This window comes from Andrographis paniculata, unplaced genomic scaffold (genome assembly GCF_009805555.1).
Source record: "Andrographis paniculata isolate CXL003 unplaced genomic scaffold, ASM980555v1 Contig54END, whole genome shotgun sequence".
In the NCBI taxonomy this organism is placed as follows: Eukaryota; Viridiplantae; Streptophyta; class Magnoliopsida; order Lamiales; family Acanthaceae; genus Andrographis; species Andrographis paniculata.
In genome coordinates this window covers 3,165,639-3,179,868 of record NW_026137589.1, presented here as the reverse complement: position 1 = coordinate 3,179,868, position 14,230 = coordinate 3,165,639, and the positions used below count along the sequence as shown (strand labels likewise).

Sequence of the window (14,230 nt, the reverse complement as noted above, 5' to 3'; positions counted from 1 at the left end):
AAAATTGGATCCGCTCTTTGTAATGAATACGAGTACGCATTGTTGTTGCCGACGAAACATACACAATTATACATCCCAGGTTTGGACTTAGATCATCAGAAATGGAGATATCCATTTTTTGGTATCTTCATTATTTTTTATTATCCACATCATTTTTTCTCTGTCACGTCAGCGGAGATACTCTTTTCTATCTTATATTCGCAACAAAGATATTTATTATAATTTTTTAATAATTTTTTTTCATATTATATATATATTATTTTTAAATTATAGTTTTAATTAATTATGCATGTATAATTAATTATAAACTAAATATATTTATTGTTTAATATAATTTTATATTATAACTGCTTTAAAGTTTATAACTATATTTTATTTAATAAATTAAATTAAATTTATTAATATTGATTTGTTCAATAGAATTATATAATATTTGTATTTATATTTTTTAAAATTTAAATTGATAAAATATATTCAATATTGGTATTATTTTGTAGAATACAAAATATTACTAAATTTAAATATAGCAATAAATTCAATATAAATTACAAAAATAAAACATTTATAATATATATTATACATATACATATATATATACATAATGCCATGTGAATTGGGACACATGACAATTGGATAACATCTCTCAGTATGCAAAATATCTCTCAAATTTTTATGTTTATCTTTTAAAAATAGTGATGTGGCGCATCTCCTGCGGATGGTATTAGACCATTCGGAGATACCCGCTACTTTTTGTTATCAACGTCATTTTCTCTGGTATTAGACCACTCGGAGATACCCACTATTTTTGTTATCAACGTCATTTTCTCTCTCTGCCACGTCAGTAGAGATATTCTCTTCTATTTTATATTCGCAACAAAGATATTCATCCTAATTTTTTAATAAATTTTTATTTTCATATTATATATATTATTTTTTAATTATAATTTTATATTATTTAATTACTTTAAAATTTATAATTATATTTTAGTTAATAATTTAAATTAAATTTATTAATATTGATTTGTTCAATAGAATTATATAATATTTGTGTTTATATATTTTAAATTGATAAAATATATTTAATATTGATATCATTTTGTAGAATACAAAATATTATGAATTATAAAAATATTACAAAATTTAAATATAATAATAAATTTAATATAAATTACAAAAACAAAAAATATATATAATATATATCATGACAATTGGATAAGATCTTGGCAGCATGCATCTCTGCAGAGATGCTGAGAAGCAAAATATTTATCACTTTTTTTTTATTTTTAAAGAATAGTGATGTGGCACATCTCTCTCATTGTGGATGGTCTTAAGGTTAGAGCAACTCCAACCCATTGGTTTTGTGGTGTTAAGGTTAAAGCAACTCCAACCCATTGGTTTTGTGGAGTTTGTGTATTTTTGTTATTTTTTTTTAATATATTGTATAATTTTATTTTTAAAAAAATAAAATGTAATTTTATTTTTCGGTAATTGATATAATTTAATTTTTTTAATAATAATGTGTAATTTTATTTTTTAAAAAGTGATATATAATTTTATTTTTCAAAAAATAATATATAATGTGTAATTATATATATATATAGGTTATGTTGTAAAAATAAATTAAAGTTGAGGTTATAAATATAAAAAGTTATATAAAATAATATAAAAGAAGAATATACCGGAAATATATTTTTTAAAGTGAAAATTGAAGTTTATGATTATAATAAAATTACAGATCAACTGCATTTTCACTGTAGCTACGGCAAATATAAAGTAATTGGTTGAAAATGGTATTAGCTAACATTGTAATTGAATGCATTTTGCTTGACCTTGTTTTTGTAATTGTAATCGCATTGTTATACATCTAATGTTATATTTTTCATTATGCTTATTCTACATTTTAAGTAATTTTTTATAAAAAAAATATTTTTTAAAATTATATTTTAAATATTACTCATTCCGTCTTAAATACTTTGTAATATTTTTTTTTGGTATGTTTCAAACATCATGCAATATTTTCAAAATAGAAAATAATTAATTATGTTTACTATCTATCGCACCTTTTATCCTATCACATCACTCAAATAAAAAAATAAAATAAAAAAATATATATATTTTTTCATCACATCATCTAATTTATAAATTATCATACTCCCTCCATCTCACATACATGTCTGCTACACTCTAAAATACGGTATTTTAGGAGGGGTGTAATTAATAGATAATTAAGATTGTATTAGTGAAAATAATTATTTTATAATATAAATAATTATAAATTAAGATTAAAATAACTAATTAGTTTAATTAAAATTAAATAAAAAATTAAATTAAAAAGTTTAGAATAAGATTAAAGTGTGTAATCATTTTCCAAGAAAGCAAAGTGACATGGTATGTGAGACGGACAGAAACGGCAACGTGAAGATAATATGTGGGACGGAGGGAGTATTTAATACTATCCACCTAAAAATTCGTGCACAAAGCAAATGTTGCACCCTGTTTGGAACATAGAGTATAATTTAGATGTTTTTTAAATTTTTATTAGATTAATTAATTATTTTAATTTTAATTTATAGTAATTATTTTTATTAAATTGTACTATTTTCGTCTTATTTTTATTGCCTTAAAGTATATTTGTACGGTTTTTAAGTAATTATTTTTTGTTATGAATTAACAAATTTACTATGGAATAGAAATTAAAAGTAATAAATGAAGTAAAAATAAAAACATAAAATTTGTGTTTGAAAAATAAAATAGGACAATAATTGTCATTGAACGTCCCAAATAAAAAATTAGGACATCAATTTGTGAATAAAAAAATATTAATTTTATTAATATATTTTTCATTATTTTCGATTACTAATTTTATAAATTATCTTATAAACTATAACCCTAAATAATTAATTTTATTAATATATTTTTAATTATTAAAAAAAAACAAAAAAAAAACCCTAATAGAATATCGAATACGGAGGAATTGTACAATTATAGTTTGAGAGTAGAGACAAAGGCATAAACATCACACAATTAATTAATGAGTTGAAAAAGGTAAGGGCAGGCAAAAATATCCCAGCTGTCCAGTTCCAACATTATCCTGTCTGCCAAATCCCATAGAGGATCCGTACGGACACCCCAATCAGCTTGCTCCTGTCACGTGACGGATGCGCCACGTGTCACACGGTCTAACGGTGACACGTGACCAGTACTACGCGTGGGCGTTGGGTTTATTTGGATATGGATTGGGTTGCCACTTGCCAGTACAGTACCCTAAGATTTTGACTCTCCACTAGTCCAGTTTCAACCTCACGTTCGCCACGTCCTCAACCCTTATCCATTCACACGTGCGAAATGACTCTTTTGCCCTCGCTTTAAGGATCCTTGTTTCACTCGGACCGTCCGTTTTGTTTGAGCCACACGCCTTAATCTCCACCGTACACGTGTATAGATTTATAAATTTTGTCCTTCGTACTCTTGAATTTTGAGTTAAATTTGAACAGTTGTATGATGTGATATAAATAGGCGTTGATGTGATATTTTTAATATAATATAAAAAATAAAAAATAGATGTTTGATTTGATATTTTTTGAGAAAATTATTTGATTTGATAAAAATAGTTTTTAGATTGGATAAAAATTATTTGATTTGATAAAAATTATTTGATAAAAAAAAAAAATTAAGTATTTTTTTTGGATCAATAGAAAAAAATGCATAAATTTGATGGATGTATATATAATATATATACTCCTTCCGTCTCATATCTATATATCCATTTGTTTTTTTACAAAGTTTTAAAAATATTAATATTATATTAAAATAAAGTAAAAATAAAGATAAAAAGATTAAATTAACTCTATTAGTATTGTATAATATAAAAGTAATAACAATTGTGTAATATATTATAAATTGGAAGAATATTTGTAATGTTAGATAAATGGTACAATTACTAAAAAAAATATAGATATTTTGTTATGGGACAGACCAAAATAAAAAAAAAAATAGATAAATTGTTAATGAGACTGTGGGAATATTAATGTTTAAGAATATTTATCAAAATTTATATTAAAATTTAGCTTTATTATTATTTTATTGAATTTTATTCCACAATGGTGATAGAAGATGAGTTCCTGTGTGAAAATCATTCAACAACAAATAATTTGTTTTGTTGCCTTTCGAAAATGATTTGAAATAAGATAGTTATTTGAATTTTTATTTAAATAGTATCTTAATTTTAATATTTATCAGAAAAACAATACTTCTTCTGTCTTGCATTAGTATATATTATTTTATTCTGTCCCATGTTAATATATATATTTTTATTTTCGTTTGTCCGGTATTAATGTATTTATTTCTTTTCTTTACTAATTATGGACCTATTTTTCTACAAATACTATTATTTTACTGTTATATTATTATTTTTACACAGAAAAAATAATGACAAAAGTGTCTTTACATACTTTTAACTATCCATTATCGTTAAAATATTACTCCATTCGTCCAAAAATAATAGTTCTATTTTGTCATTTTTTACTGTCTCAAAACAATAGTTCAATTTCCATTTTTTGTCATTGATTCCCTTTTTTACAAAATTATCTTTAATTTTTTTACAATAATTACATAAAGTAAAAATATTTTGATCTTTTAGAAATATTTTTACCATACTGTCAATATAATACTGTTATTTTTTAATTCTCGTGTCAATCCCAAATGTCCTATTATTTTAAGATGGAGGAAGTATTATTTTTTTACATCTCACACCAAAAGTAAATTTACATTTTAATGCGGGACGAAAAAAAAAATATATATTTTCAATTAAAAGCTGTATAAGGTGAATAATATTAATTTCTATTTAAAATACGATCACAAATGAAAATCCTAACATCTAACCAAACGACAAGAACATACAAAATGGCTTGAGAAAAATACGAATATATAAAAATATAAAATATACAATGAGACCCATGAATCCAGGGTTTGTTTTGCCTTTATTTGAATTTAAATAAAATTTGAATTTAATATTTTATAAAATAAAATATTGTACTTTTATGTTCGGTAGTATTAATGTATACATCTTTTTATTTTCGTCCATAGTGCATTAATGTATATTTTTTTTTTCTCAAACACTAAGTATGATATTGTTCGCTTTAGGTTGATCTTATATAAATTAGTTTTTGAATTTGCTCCAAAAGACCTCATACTAGTGAGATTTAAAAAGTTAAATTTTTTTCACATATTTAAATGTGAGATTTGAATTTGCACGGTAACTAATTTTATTCATTTATAATTTATTACTTTTATGTTAATAAATAATACTCCCTCTATCCCAAAATTATAGTCAAGAGTTATGTTTGACACGGAATTTAAGAAATATTGATATTATATGGGTAATGGGTAAAAAACTTGTGAGTGTATTAGTGTAAAAAGTAGTGACAATTATTTTGAGATAAACAAAAATGATAAATAAGACTACTGCATTAGAACGGAGAGAGAGTAATAATTTTATCACTACTTTTTTTTCTTTGCTCAATTATTTAATATTTTTTATAAATTATTTTAATTTTAATTTATTTTATTTTAATATTAAAATATTATAATTTTTAATTATTGCGCTAATCAAACTTATATAATTTTATTGGACCGACGGAGTATAATTCAACAATAAGGTTGAATTTAATTCAGCATGCCATGGCATTGTTTTATTTACCATCACTAATGTCTTCAGGGTTTAATATAAGAAACAACAGTTTTTGCAAAATAATAATTACATATCATAAAAAAATTTATTTTTGCAAGAAATTTTAATATAATATACTATAATTTTGTTTTTATAATAAACGAGTGGTAAAAATTAATAGTACATTATTTTATTTTATTTTTATTAATAATACACTTAGGGTGTGTTTGTTTGGAGGATTGGATTGAATTTACATTATTCATCCAATTTTTTTCCTCAAAAAATATCAAATCAAACATCTATTTTTTATTTTTTATATTATACTAAAAATTAATTTTACATTCAAAACATCATATCAACATCTATTTATATCACATCACAAAACTATTCAAATTCAAAATTTTTACTATTCAAATACTAACTCAACATCCAAACCCCCAAACAAACACACCCTTACTTTTTTATGTTAGACAAAAAAAATAATACTCCATCCGTATCATAAATATAGTTTTAATTGGGTTAGACACGAAATTTAAGGAATATTAATACTACATCCGTCTCACATTGGATGTCTTGATCACTGTATATACAAGAATTTAAGATAAGTATAATTAGTAGATAATTAAGAATATATTAATGAAAATAATTAACTTTTAATATAAATCATTATAGATTAAGATTAAGATAACTAATTAGTTTAATTAAAATTAAAGAAATTGAAAATTGAAAAATTTAAAATAAAATTAAGATGGGTAATCATTTTTCAAAAAAAAAAAAAGAAAGTGACATAAGATGTGGGACGGACCGAAACGGCAACATGGACATGGTAAGTGGGATGGAGGAAGTATTATATTGGTAGTTGGTAAAAAGTATGAATAAAAGATTTTTTTGCCCTTACGAGTGTAGTAGAATAAAAAATAGTAACAATTGTGTAATAACAATGAAAAAGTAGGGTAGTTTTATGGTGATATAATTATTTATGGAAATAAAACTATTGTTTTGAAACAGACAAAAATGGTAAATAAGACCATTGTATAGAGACAGAGGGAGTATATGTTTTATTATAGAGAAAATACTACTCCCTCCGTCCCGCAACAAGGGTGACATTTGCTTTTTGCACGTAGATTTTTGAATATTAGTATTATATTAGATTGTAGTAAAAATGACAAAAATATTCCTATTAGTATGGTGTAATATAAAAATAATGACATTTGTGTAATATATTGTAAGTTGAAAGGGTATTTATTATGTGAAGTAGGTAGTACAATTACTAAATTAGAAAATGGTAACCTTGTTTTGGGACAGACGAAAATGAAAAATGATAATATTTCAATTGGACGAATGGAGTATTTCCGTTATCAAAGATATAATGACAAATTACAAAGAAAACTATTTAGAAAGAAAAATATTTTTAGACGACAAAAAATATTAAAATTAAAAAATCAATTAATATAAAATATCATTGTCCTACATAAAAGAGCTTCGAAAAAAATAAAAGATGAAAATATAATGGCAACATATTTATTATAGTTAAAGCAAATAATAACAGTAATAATAATTTCAAGATTCAAGAAATGTATTTCATATTTCATTTGTTTGTATATGGTGTTTGCATTTTATATTTATAGTTTGTATTTTAACAATAATTTTTTTATGTTATTTTATAAAACAAAATAAAATACTTTTTGTAAAAAAAATATTATTTAATGAAACATATAAAAATATCTCAAATAAACATATCCCGAAAATACGCAAAAGATTGACTTTAGGTGATATTTAATTCAGTGTGTGATGTTGTAATAAATACCATTATTATGATAATAACGTCATACTCTTGACAATCTATTAATGCTGGCGTTTACATTTTTTTTTTTTTTTTTCTAGATGTTTTTAAATTTTAAATAAAAATATTATTATTGATACATACAACCCACCCCCAACTTCCCCTCATTTTTTTAGGCCCGCTACAGTATTACTAAAGAATAATACTGTACAAATATGAAGTAACACTGTACACTCCACTCCATTTTTGGAGTGAAATTTGTGTGGTATTTGTGTATTTTTGTTATTTTTTTAAGAATATATTGTGTAATTTTATTTTTTAAAAATAATATATAATTTTATTTTTTTAAAAAATGATATATAATTTTATCTTTCGAAAAGTGATATATAATTATATAATTTTTTAAAAATAATGTGTAATTATATATATTTGGATTATATTATAAAAATAAATTAAAATTAGAGTGTAATTTATAAATATAACAAATTATGTAAAATAATATAAAAGAGAAATATATATGGAATATACTTTTTAGAGTGAAAAATTGAAGTTTATGATTGGAGTAAAATTATTATAGATTAACTGCATTTTTATTGTAGCTACTGCACAAATGAAGGAAAAATCTGAAAGAGATATAAGAATTGTTTGGAGATTTGGAATTTAAGTTTGGAGTTGAATAGTAAAATTTTTTGATTTGAATAGTAAAATTTTTGAATTTGAATAGCCGTATGATGTATTATAAATAGGTGTTGACGCGATGTTTTGAATATAAATAAAAAATAGATGTTTGATTTGATATTTTTGGAAAAAAAAAAATTGAGATGAATAGTCCCCCAAACAAACACACCTATTTTTCAATCCACTATTCATCCATTTTTTCACCCCAAAAATATCAAATCAAACACCTATTTTTAATTTTTTATATTATACTAAAAATCAATTTTACATTCAAAACATTACAAAGCTTACCGATGGACACAAGACGGGAAATGGACAAAGCCATAGCTATTGCAGCCTTCAGAAGTCGGGAATCATCAACGCTAGCACGAGTTCTTCCATTCCTGTTGCAACAATTCTCAATTACGACTATTATTAGTCGAATGAACACCAAATAAATTTATACGAAAGCTTCCGGAGTCTACAACAAGAAGAAACATGATCTATGACGAGAAAACGTATATTAACATAAGATAGCCTAGAAAACATTATTGTAATTCAAGATTCGTGGCCAGCTAACTATAGCTTATATAAATTACACCATATAAGCTGAAAAGTTTTCGGTAGCGTTTGGCTGTTTCCCTTCTGAAGATAAAATTCAACCTGAAAAAAAAAAAATAAAATAAAAAAAGCATAATGACAAAACACGCACAAATGCATACAAACATAAAATTAAACTGCAGCTGCTTTAATAAAATGCCAATATGTATGTATAACTCACCCACATATATATATATATATATTAGGGGAAAAGGGGAGCTGAAAGGAGCCCAGTTTTCTCTGGAATTCCCATCATCAAGTTGAGGTTTTGAAGGGCTTGACCAGAAGCACCTTTGACCAAATTATCGATCTGCACAGCATGAATTCATGTTAGCGGCCGGGATTTAAAACAAAGGTTTTGTATATACGCGTGGATAGGGGAGGATAAAAATGAGAACCAACTTACAACACTGATAATTATTGCTCTTCCGGGAATGCGGTCAGGGAACACGTTTATCAAGCAGTAATTGGACCCCCTCACATGCCGGGTGTGGGGAACTTCGTTACTTTGTAACAAAACAACGAATTCTTCATGCTGAACGCGCAAAGAAACAACAATGATATAAGAAATGGATTTTACCAAGAATGGATAACCTGGCATTGTATGTGGAATCAATTCAATTCATTCCCGAATACAAAATATAAATTAGTATGTATATGCATAAACTGGGCACTACAAACTCATCATTGAAACTGAGCATCAATTTCGCTATGTTTCGTTCGCTAGGGGAATACTGAATTCAAAACAATATTCATCATAACCTGATTATCACAAAATGCTTTCATTTACAGAACATTGACAAACTTGTGTTTTAAAAGTAATTGTTTGATCCAAAAAAGCTCATTGGTTGCTAAGCCAAGGCTCGATATTTAACTTTCGTGCTAGATCTAGCAACAACGATTTGATGGTTACTTTTCCACCAACAAAAATGCAATATCCAAATGTAGACAGTCTGTAATGTGTCGATTCTGCTTAGGTAGCATCTAAAATCCAAAAACATGAAGTGTGGCCTTGATTCGTAAATAATAGTCTTTATGTGAAGGTAAATCACAGCTGAAAGGAGAACACAGGATTATTAACACTATATTCTTTTATATTTCATGAGTTGGTAATTTAATTCAAAATTTATCGTGTCAACAAATAGCAAAAACTAAAAAACAAAATAAACATACTAGGGTAGGGTGTAAAAACCATTGCCTGTGACAAATAAATCATGGACATGTACCTCAAAAACTTTCTGTAAATGTTGATATAGATCTTTGGTAGTTGTTCCTGAAGCCATCTGCACATATATAGTTGATTGCATTCCACGGCTCTGAAGAAACAGAGCGAGTAAAGAAAAAAGCAATCAAACTAACGGGTATGAGGGGGAAAAAAGAAACAATCAAACTGGGTGAGAATAGAGAAAAGATCCACTTAATTAATTACAGAGATGCTATATTACCATTGGCATTAAGTGTGGGGTGAAGCTGACAGTTACTTTTGCTTTTGCAGCCTCCGATAACCCCTGCTCGATTTCCGGCACTGGAAATTATAAATCACATCATTCTTGTATTATAATCATAATCACAATTAAAAAAATAGGCATTTCCAAAATATGGGAAAAGAAATATATACATTTTTTACATACCATGACGATGCTTAGTTACACCATAAGAATGTATTCCTTCTGCTATTTCTGTGTACAGATTCGCCTCCTTGGCTCCACGTCCTGCATTGTAAGGTTCATCAATAATAAATCAATGTTTATTTTCCTTAAAAGGTAAGAGAAGTGCACAAAGTTCGAACCTGCTCCACTTACACCCGATTTGGAATCAATAATGATGTTCTCAACTTCAATGAGATTAGCCTGTAAAACAAAATCATTTTTACTGCCATGCCACTTTTGTCAAAAGCAGTATCAGATCATGAGATTTAAACATATTCCCAATTTGAAACTAATCTTGGTATAATCCAAATTAGGATAACAGAAACAATAAAATAATAATAATAATAATAGTGCAATTTGAAAGTTCAGTAAGTCCTAGGCCAACCAACAATACAAGGAAAATTAATTAACTGAAATTTCACGTCAGTTCTGTAATTCATGTGCACACGACAAACTACTCAGTTCAGGATAAGACTGATCACAATATTGTAGTACCGTGATATATATTAGATTGTTAACCCCATGTACGCCGTATGAGATTTTATCAGTACTAACAAGCATACAAGACCCAACCTTTATCAAGGGAATTAATGGAAGCTGAACAGAGGTTGGATAACACCCCGGATTGGCTACTAGGCGCGCAGCTTGGATCTCGGGTCTATATATCTCCGTCAAGCCATATACGGCTTCTTTCTGCATTTACCAGAACAATGAACACTCATCAAAAGTTCTCTGCTTTTCTCTCCTGTTTGTAGTGCTTGTGAAGGGGGGGCATGATGGAGGTAGCAGTCTTAAATCAGACTTCACAAATTAATGCAAAGGGTAGACACCATGATACAAGAAAATCTGAACCTGCAATTCAGGTGCCTTGTGAGGTTGACCATACCATTCCTCATATTCATTTACGTCTTGAAGCCGAAAGTCCTGCATAGCAAAAGATGGATAAGATAATGGTGAGCAAGTAAAAAGTAAATTACCCAGAAATTTCTTAATTTAAGAGATATAAAAACACTTAAAACTTGAACTAAGAGTATTAAAGAAACCATAAGTACCGCAGATAGATCAACTATCTTCAAACTACTTGGAAGTCCCTTGATAATTTCCTGCCAAATTTATGGTAAAGATGACAAATAGATTAGCATATGAAAGAACAGAAACCAAATTCAATTTCTTTAGTGTGCATATATTTTTGTGAGACCTAATACACATAAGCATATATATATATATATATATATAAAGTAACCTGAGTTGTTGCATGTGGCAAACAACAGAACACAGCATCCACTGTGGAAAAATCTGCATCCATTACAGCAACTAAATTTGGCAAGTCCTGTAGAATCAAATGTATACAAAGACTTCAAGATTCAACTCAAGAATGGAAAATTAAATATCAAAGATGATAAAAGGATCAATGTTCAACAAAAAGCTTAGATACAATAAAAAAAGTGTGATCAACAATAAGAGCAAAACCTAAGATAGAAGAACACATACTTGCTTTACCAAATGAGGAAACACCGACCCAATCGATTGTCCAGCTTTCCTATCTGCTGTCATCAGGTTTATTTGAAGGTTTGGATGATTCACAAGCAACCTGATTATCTGCACCCAAAATAAAATAACACAGTAAATTTAAGAAAGCATAACTAATATTTGTGAATCACTGCATGGTAACTCAAAAGCTATCACATTCTTGGAGTGCATACATCTACTAATAATGTTGATTTGAGCATCACTACAAACGCTGATCCAATCATATTAGTTCCGGAACCAGTTACAAGAGGTAGAGCCCACAAGCTTCAAACAGCAGTTACAATAGGGCCAAACACACATCAATGAATAGGTTTTTGAGTTATGAATTGTTGTGGACTTGTGAGATGGTTTGTTGAAGAGTCCTAGTTAAATTATTAATATATACATATACATATGTGTGTGTATTAAAACCCCTAAACAAAATCATCACTAGGATGCTAGAACAGAAAACTGATCCTAAAAACGTACCGTAATAATTAATCTCACATAACACAAAGAAGATGAATGCTACCTCAGAGCCAGTGTATCCACTGGCGCCAAGCACACCAATCCTGTACTTCTCCAACTTTTCAGCCTTATTGTGTAAGCTTTGCGGCATTGATGTAGCAACAGAAGCTCTAACACGTAGCTTCTTACCTGAAGAATGCTTAAATGCATCCTAGAAAAAATATTAAGTTAAATCGCACTATTCTTCACAAATTTGAAAGGAACGATAAAAAAAAATCCACAAACCTAATTACTAAAAATGCTGTCTTGTACGTAATAAAAAAAAAAAAAAATGCTGTCTTGTACGTAATAAAAAAAAAAATGCTGCCTTGCAACTAATTTTTATATCACATAACAAGAAGGCAACTAGTAAGCAGCATAGGAAAACACACAATCAACTCGAGTACAGTTTCGCAGCACCAATGACGAGGCATTGGAAGCAATTACCTGGTATTTAACGGAGCAGCATCCATCGACTCGGATAGGATTTAAGGAGAACAGAGAAACCATCGAATTTTCTTCTTCGACACAAATTTTAGATCAAAGAAGCGTTGGTAGCAGTCGGCGGTAAAAGTGGCTGCATATGCTTGAAATATTCGCATAATTACTTCAAAATAAGAAGGAAACACTGAATCTACAATTCCCCTCACCTCTTCGCAGCTGTAGGAGACAACGCCGGCCGATGAAAAATATAGGAAGAAGAGAAACCGCTCTGCTGACGGACGGATGACTGCGCGAATGCGAGGAGCCGAAGACGAGGTAGGCAGGAGGCGAACTGCGCACTTCGAACTTGGGAAGAACACAATAATGGTACTTTGTCAAAATGTCAGGTCCAAATGGACAGTAGGAACTGGGCTTTGGCTAACTTATTTAGCACTGTTTATTTTTCAAAAAATTATCACAATAAATATATATATATTTTTAAAAGATATCAAATTAAATATATTTTTTTTTATTTTATTTTAAATTTTTTAAAATTTTTAAAATTTAAAAACCTTAAAAAATCTCAACCTAAACAAAGCCTATGTCTGCCAAAATAGACAATGTTATGACAACCTAATACCATAGTATAAGCCCGACACAAAATAATTGATCTTAGGTAAGAATTTTAATAAATTATGTATATGATGTAACACTAATCCGATATGATACTAAATTGAATTAGGTTCATACTCTCAACTTAAATTCCAATTTAGATTATAATATATCATAATTAATTAATATATTTCTTATATATGTAAAATAATTATTCATTTTAATATTTAAATTTATTTTCTTTTATTTTTAGTAAAAAAAATACAATTTTTTTTTTTAATTTTTCTTTACCATTCATTTTTTTTGAAAATTCTGTCAAATAAATATAATTTTATATGGCAGGAGTTAAATTTAATAATTAACTCATATATATTAATTTAAATTAAATTAAATTTTAAATAATTTAATTTATTATAGATATTATATTAAAACTAACAAAAATTAATCTAATATGACAATATAATAAAAAATAATTATTCAAATATTTTGACTTAATTATTCAAGAATTTTGACATGTATATGGATCAAAATTCTGAGACGATAATAAACAGTCGAATTAAAATTAAAATTAAATTATTTAATCTGTTTGAAGTACTGGTGGGAAAATACCGTTCAAAAGCACATTTTGGCAGAGTCAGAAGCGCGATTTCTAAAACGTGATTCTTTCCAACTCCAATCTTGCAGAAGTGCGTACTTTTGTCAGGCCCAAATGTACATGAGTAAACTGGGGATTGGGCCGATGATAAATAATGTTCAAAAGCGCATTTTGGGGGAGTAAGAAGCGTCGTTTCTCAAAACGCGACTTTCTGCTCCAATTTCGCA

General features: G+C 27.2%; 1 protein-coding gene across 1 annotated transcript; it reads right to left on the bottom strand.

Moving 5' to 3' along the window:
* Positions 1 to 8,501: 8,501 nt before the first annotated feature.
* LOC127256007 (probable N-acetyl-gamma-glutamyl-phosphate reductase, chloroplastic) lies at positions 8,502 to 13,201 on the bottom strand. Its single transcript, XM_051281835.1, has 15 exons — positions 13,024 to 13,201; positions 12,821 to 12,950; positions 12,399 to 12,545; positions 11,849 to 11,956; positions 11,601 to 11,687; positions 11,410 to 11,460; positions 11,210 to 11,281; positions 10,931 to 11,050; positions 10,498 to 10,558; positions 10,340 to 10,420; positions 10,154 to 10,233; positions 9,935 to 10,024; positions 9,115 to 9,243; positions 8,890 to 9,018; positions 8,502 to 8,771 (listed from the first exon to the last, which is right to left on the bottom strand). Exons 2-14 carry the CDS (start codon positions 12,881 to 12,883, stop codon positions 8,911 to 8,913), a joined length of 1,197 nt encoding a protein of 398 aa, XP_051137792.1. The 5' UTR covers positions 12,884 to 12,950; positions 13,024 to 13,201; the 3' UTR covers positions 8,502 to 8,771; positions 8,890 to 8,910.
* Positions 13,202 to 14,230: the final 1,029 nt, after the last annotated feature.

What these genes read in the sequence shown, in the direction of transcription:
- LOC127256007 (XM_051281835.1), bottom strand. Translation starts at nt 12,883, where the DNA reads ATGGTTTCTCTGTTCTCCTTAAATCCTATCCGAGTCGATGGATGCTGC. An exon ending in AGATAGTTGATCTATCTGCG is followed by an intron (nt 11,282 to 11,409) that starts GTACTTATGGTT and finishes TTTGCTATGCAG; the next exon opens with GACTTTCGGCTTCAAGACGT. An exon ending in ATTTACAGAAAGTTTTTGAG is followed by an intron (nt 9,244 to 9,934) that starts GTACATGTCCAT and finishes TTGCGCGTTCAG; the next exon opens with CATGAAGAATTCGTTGTTTT.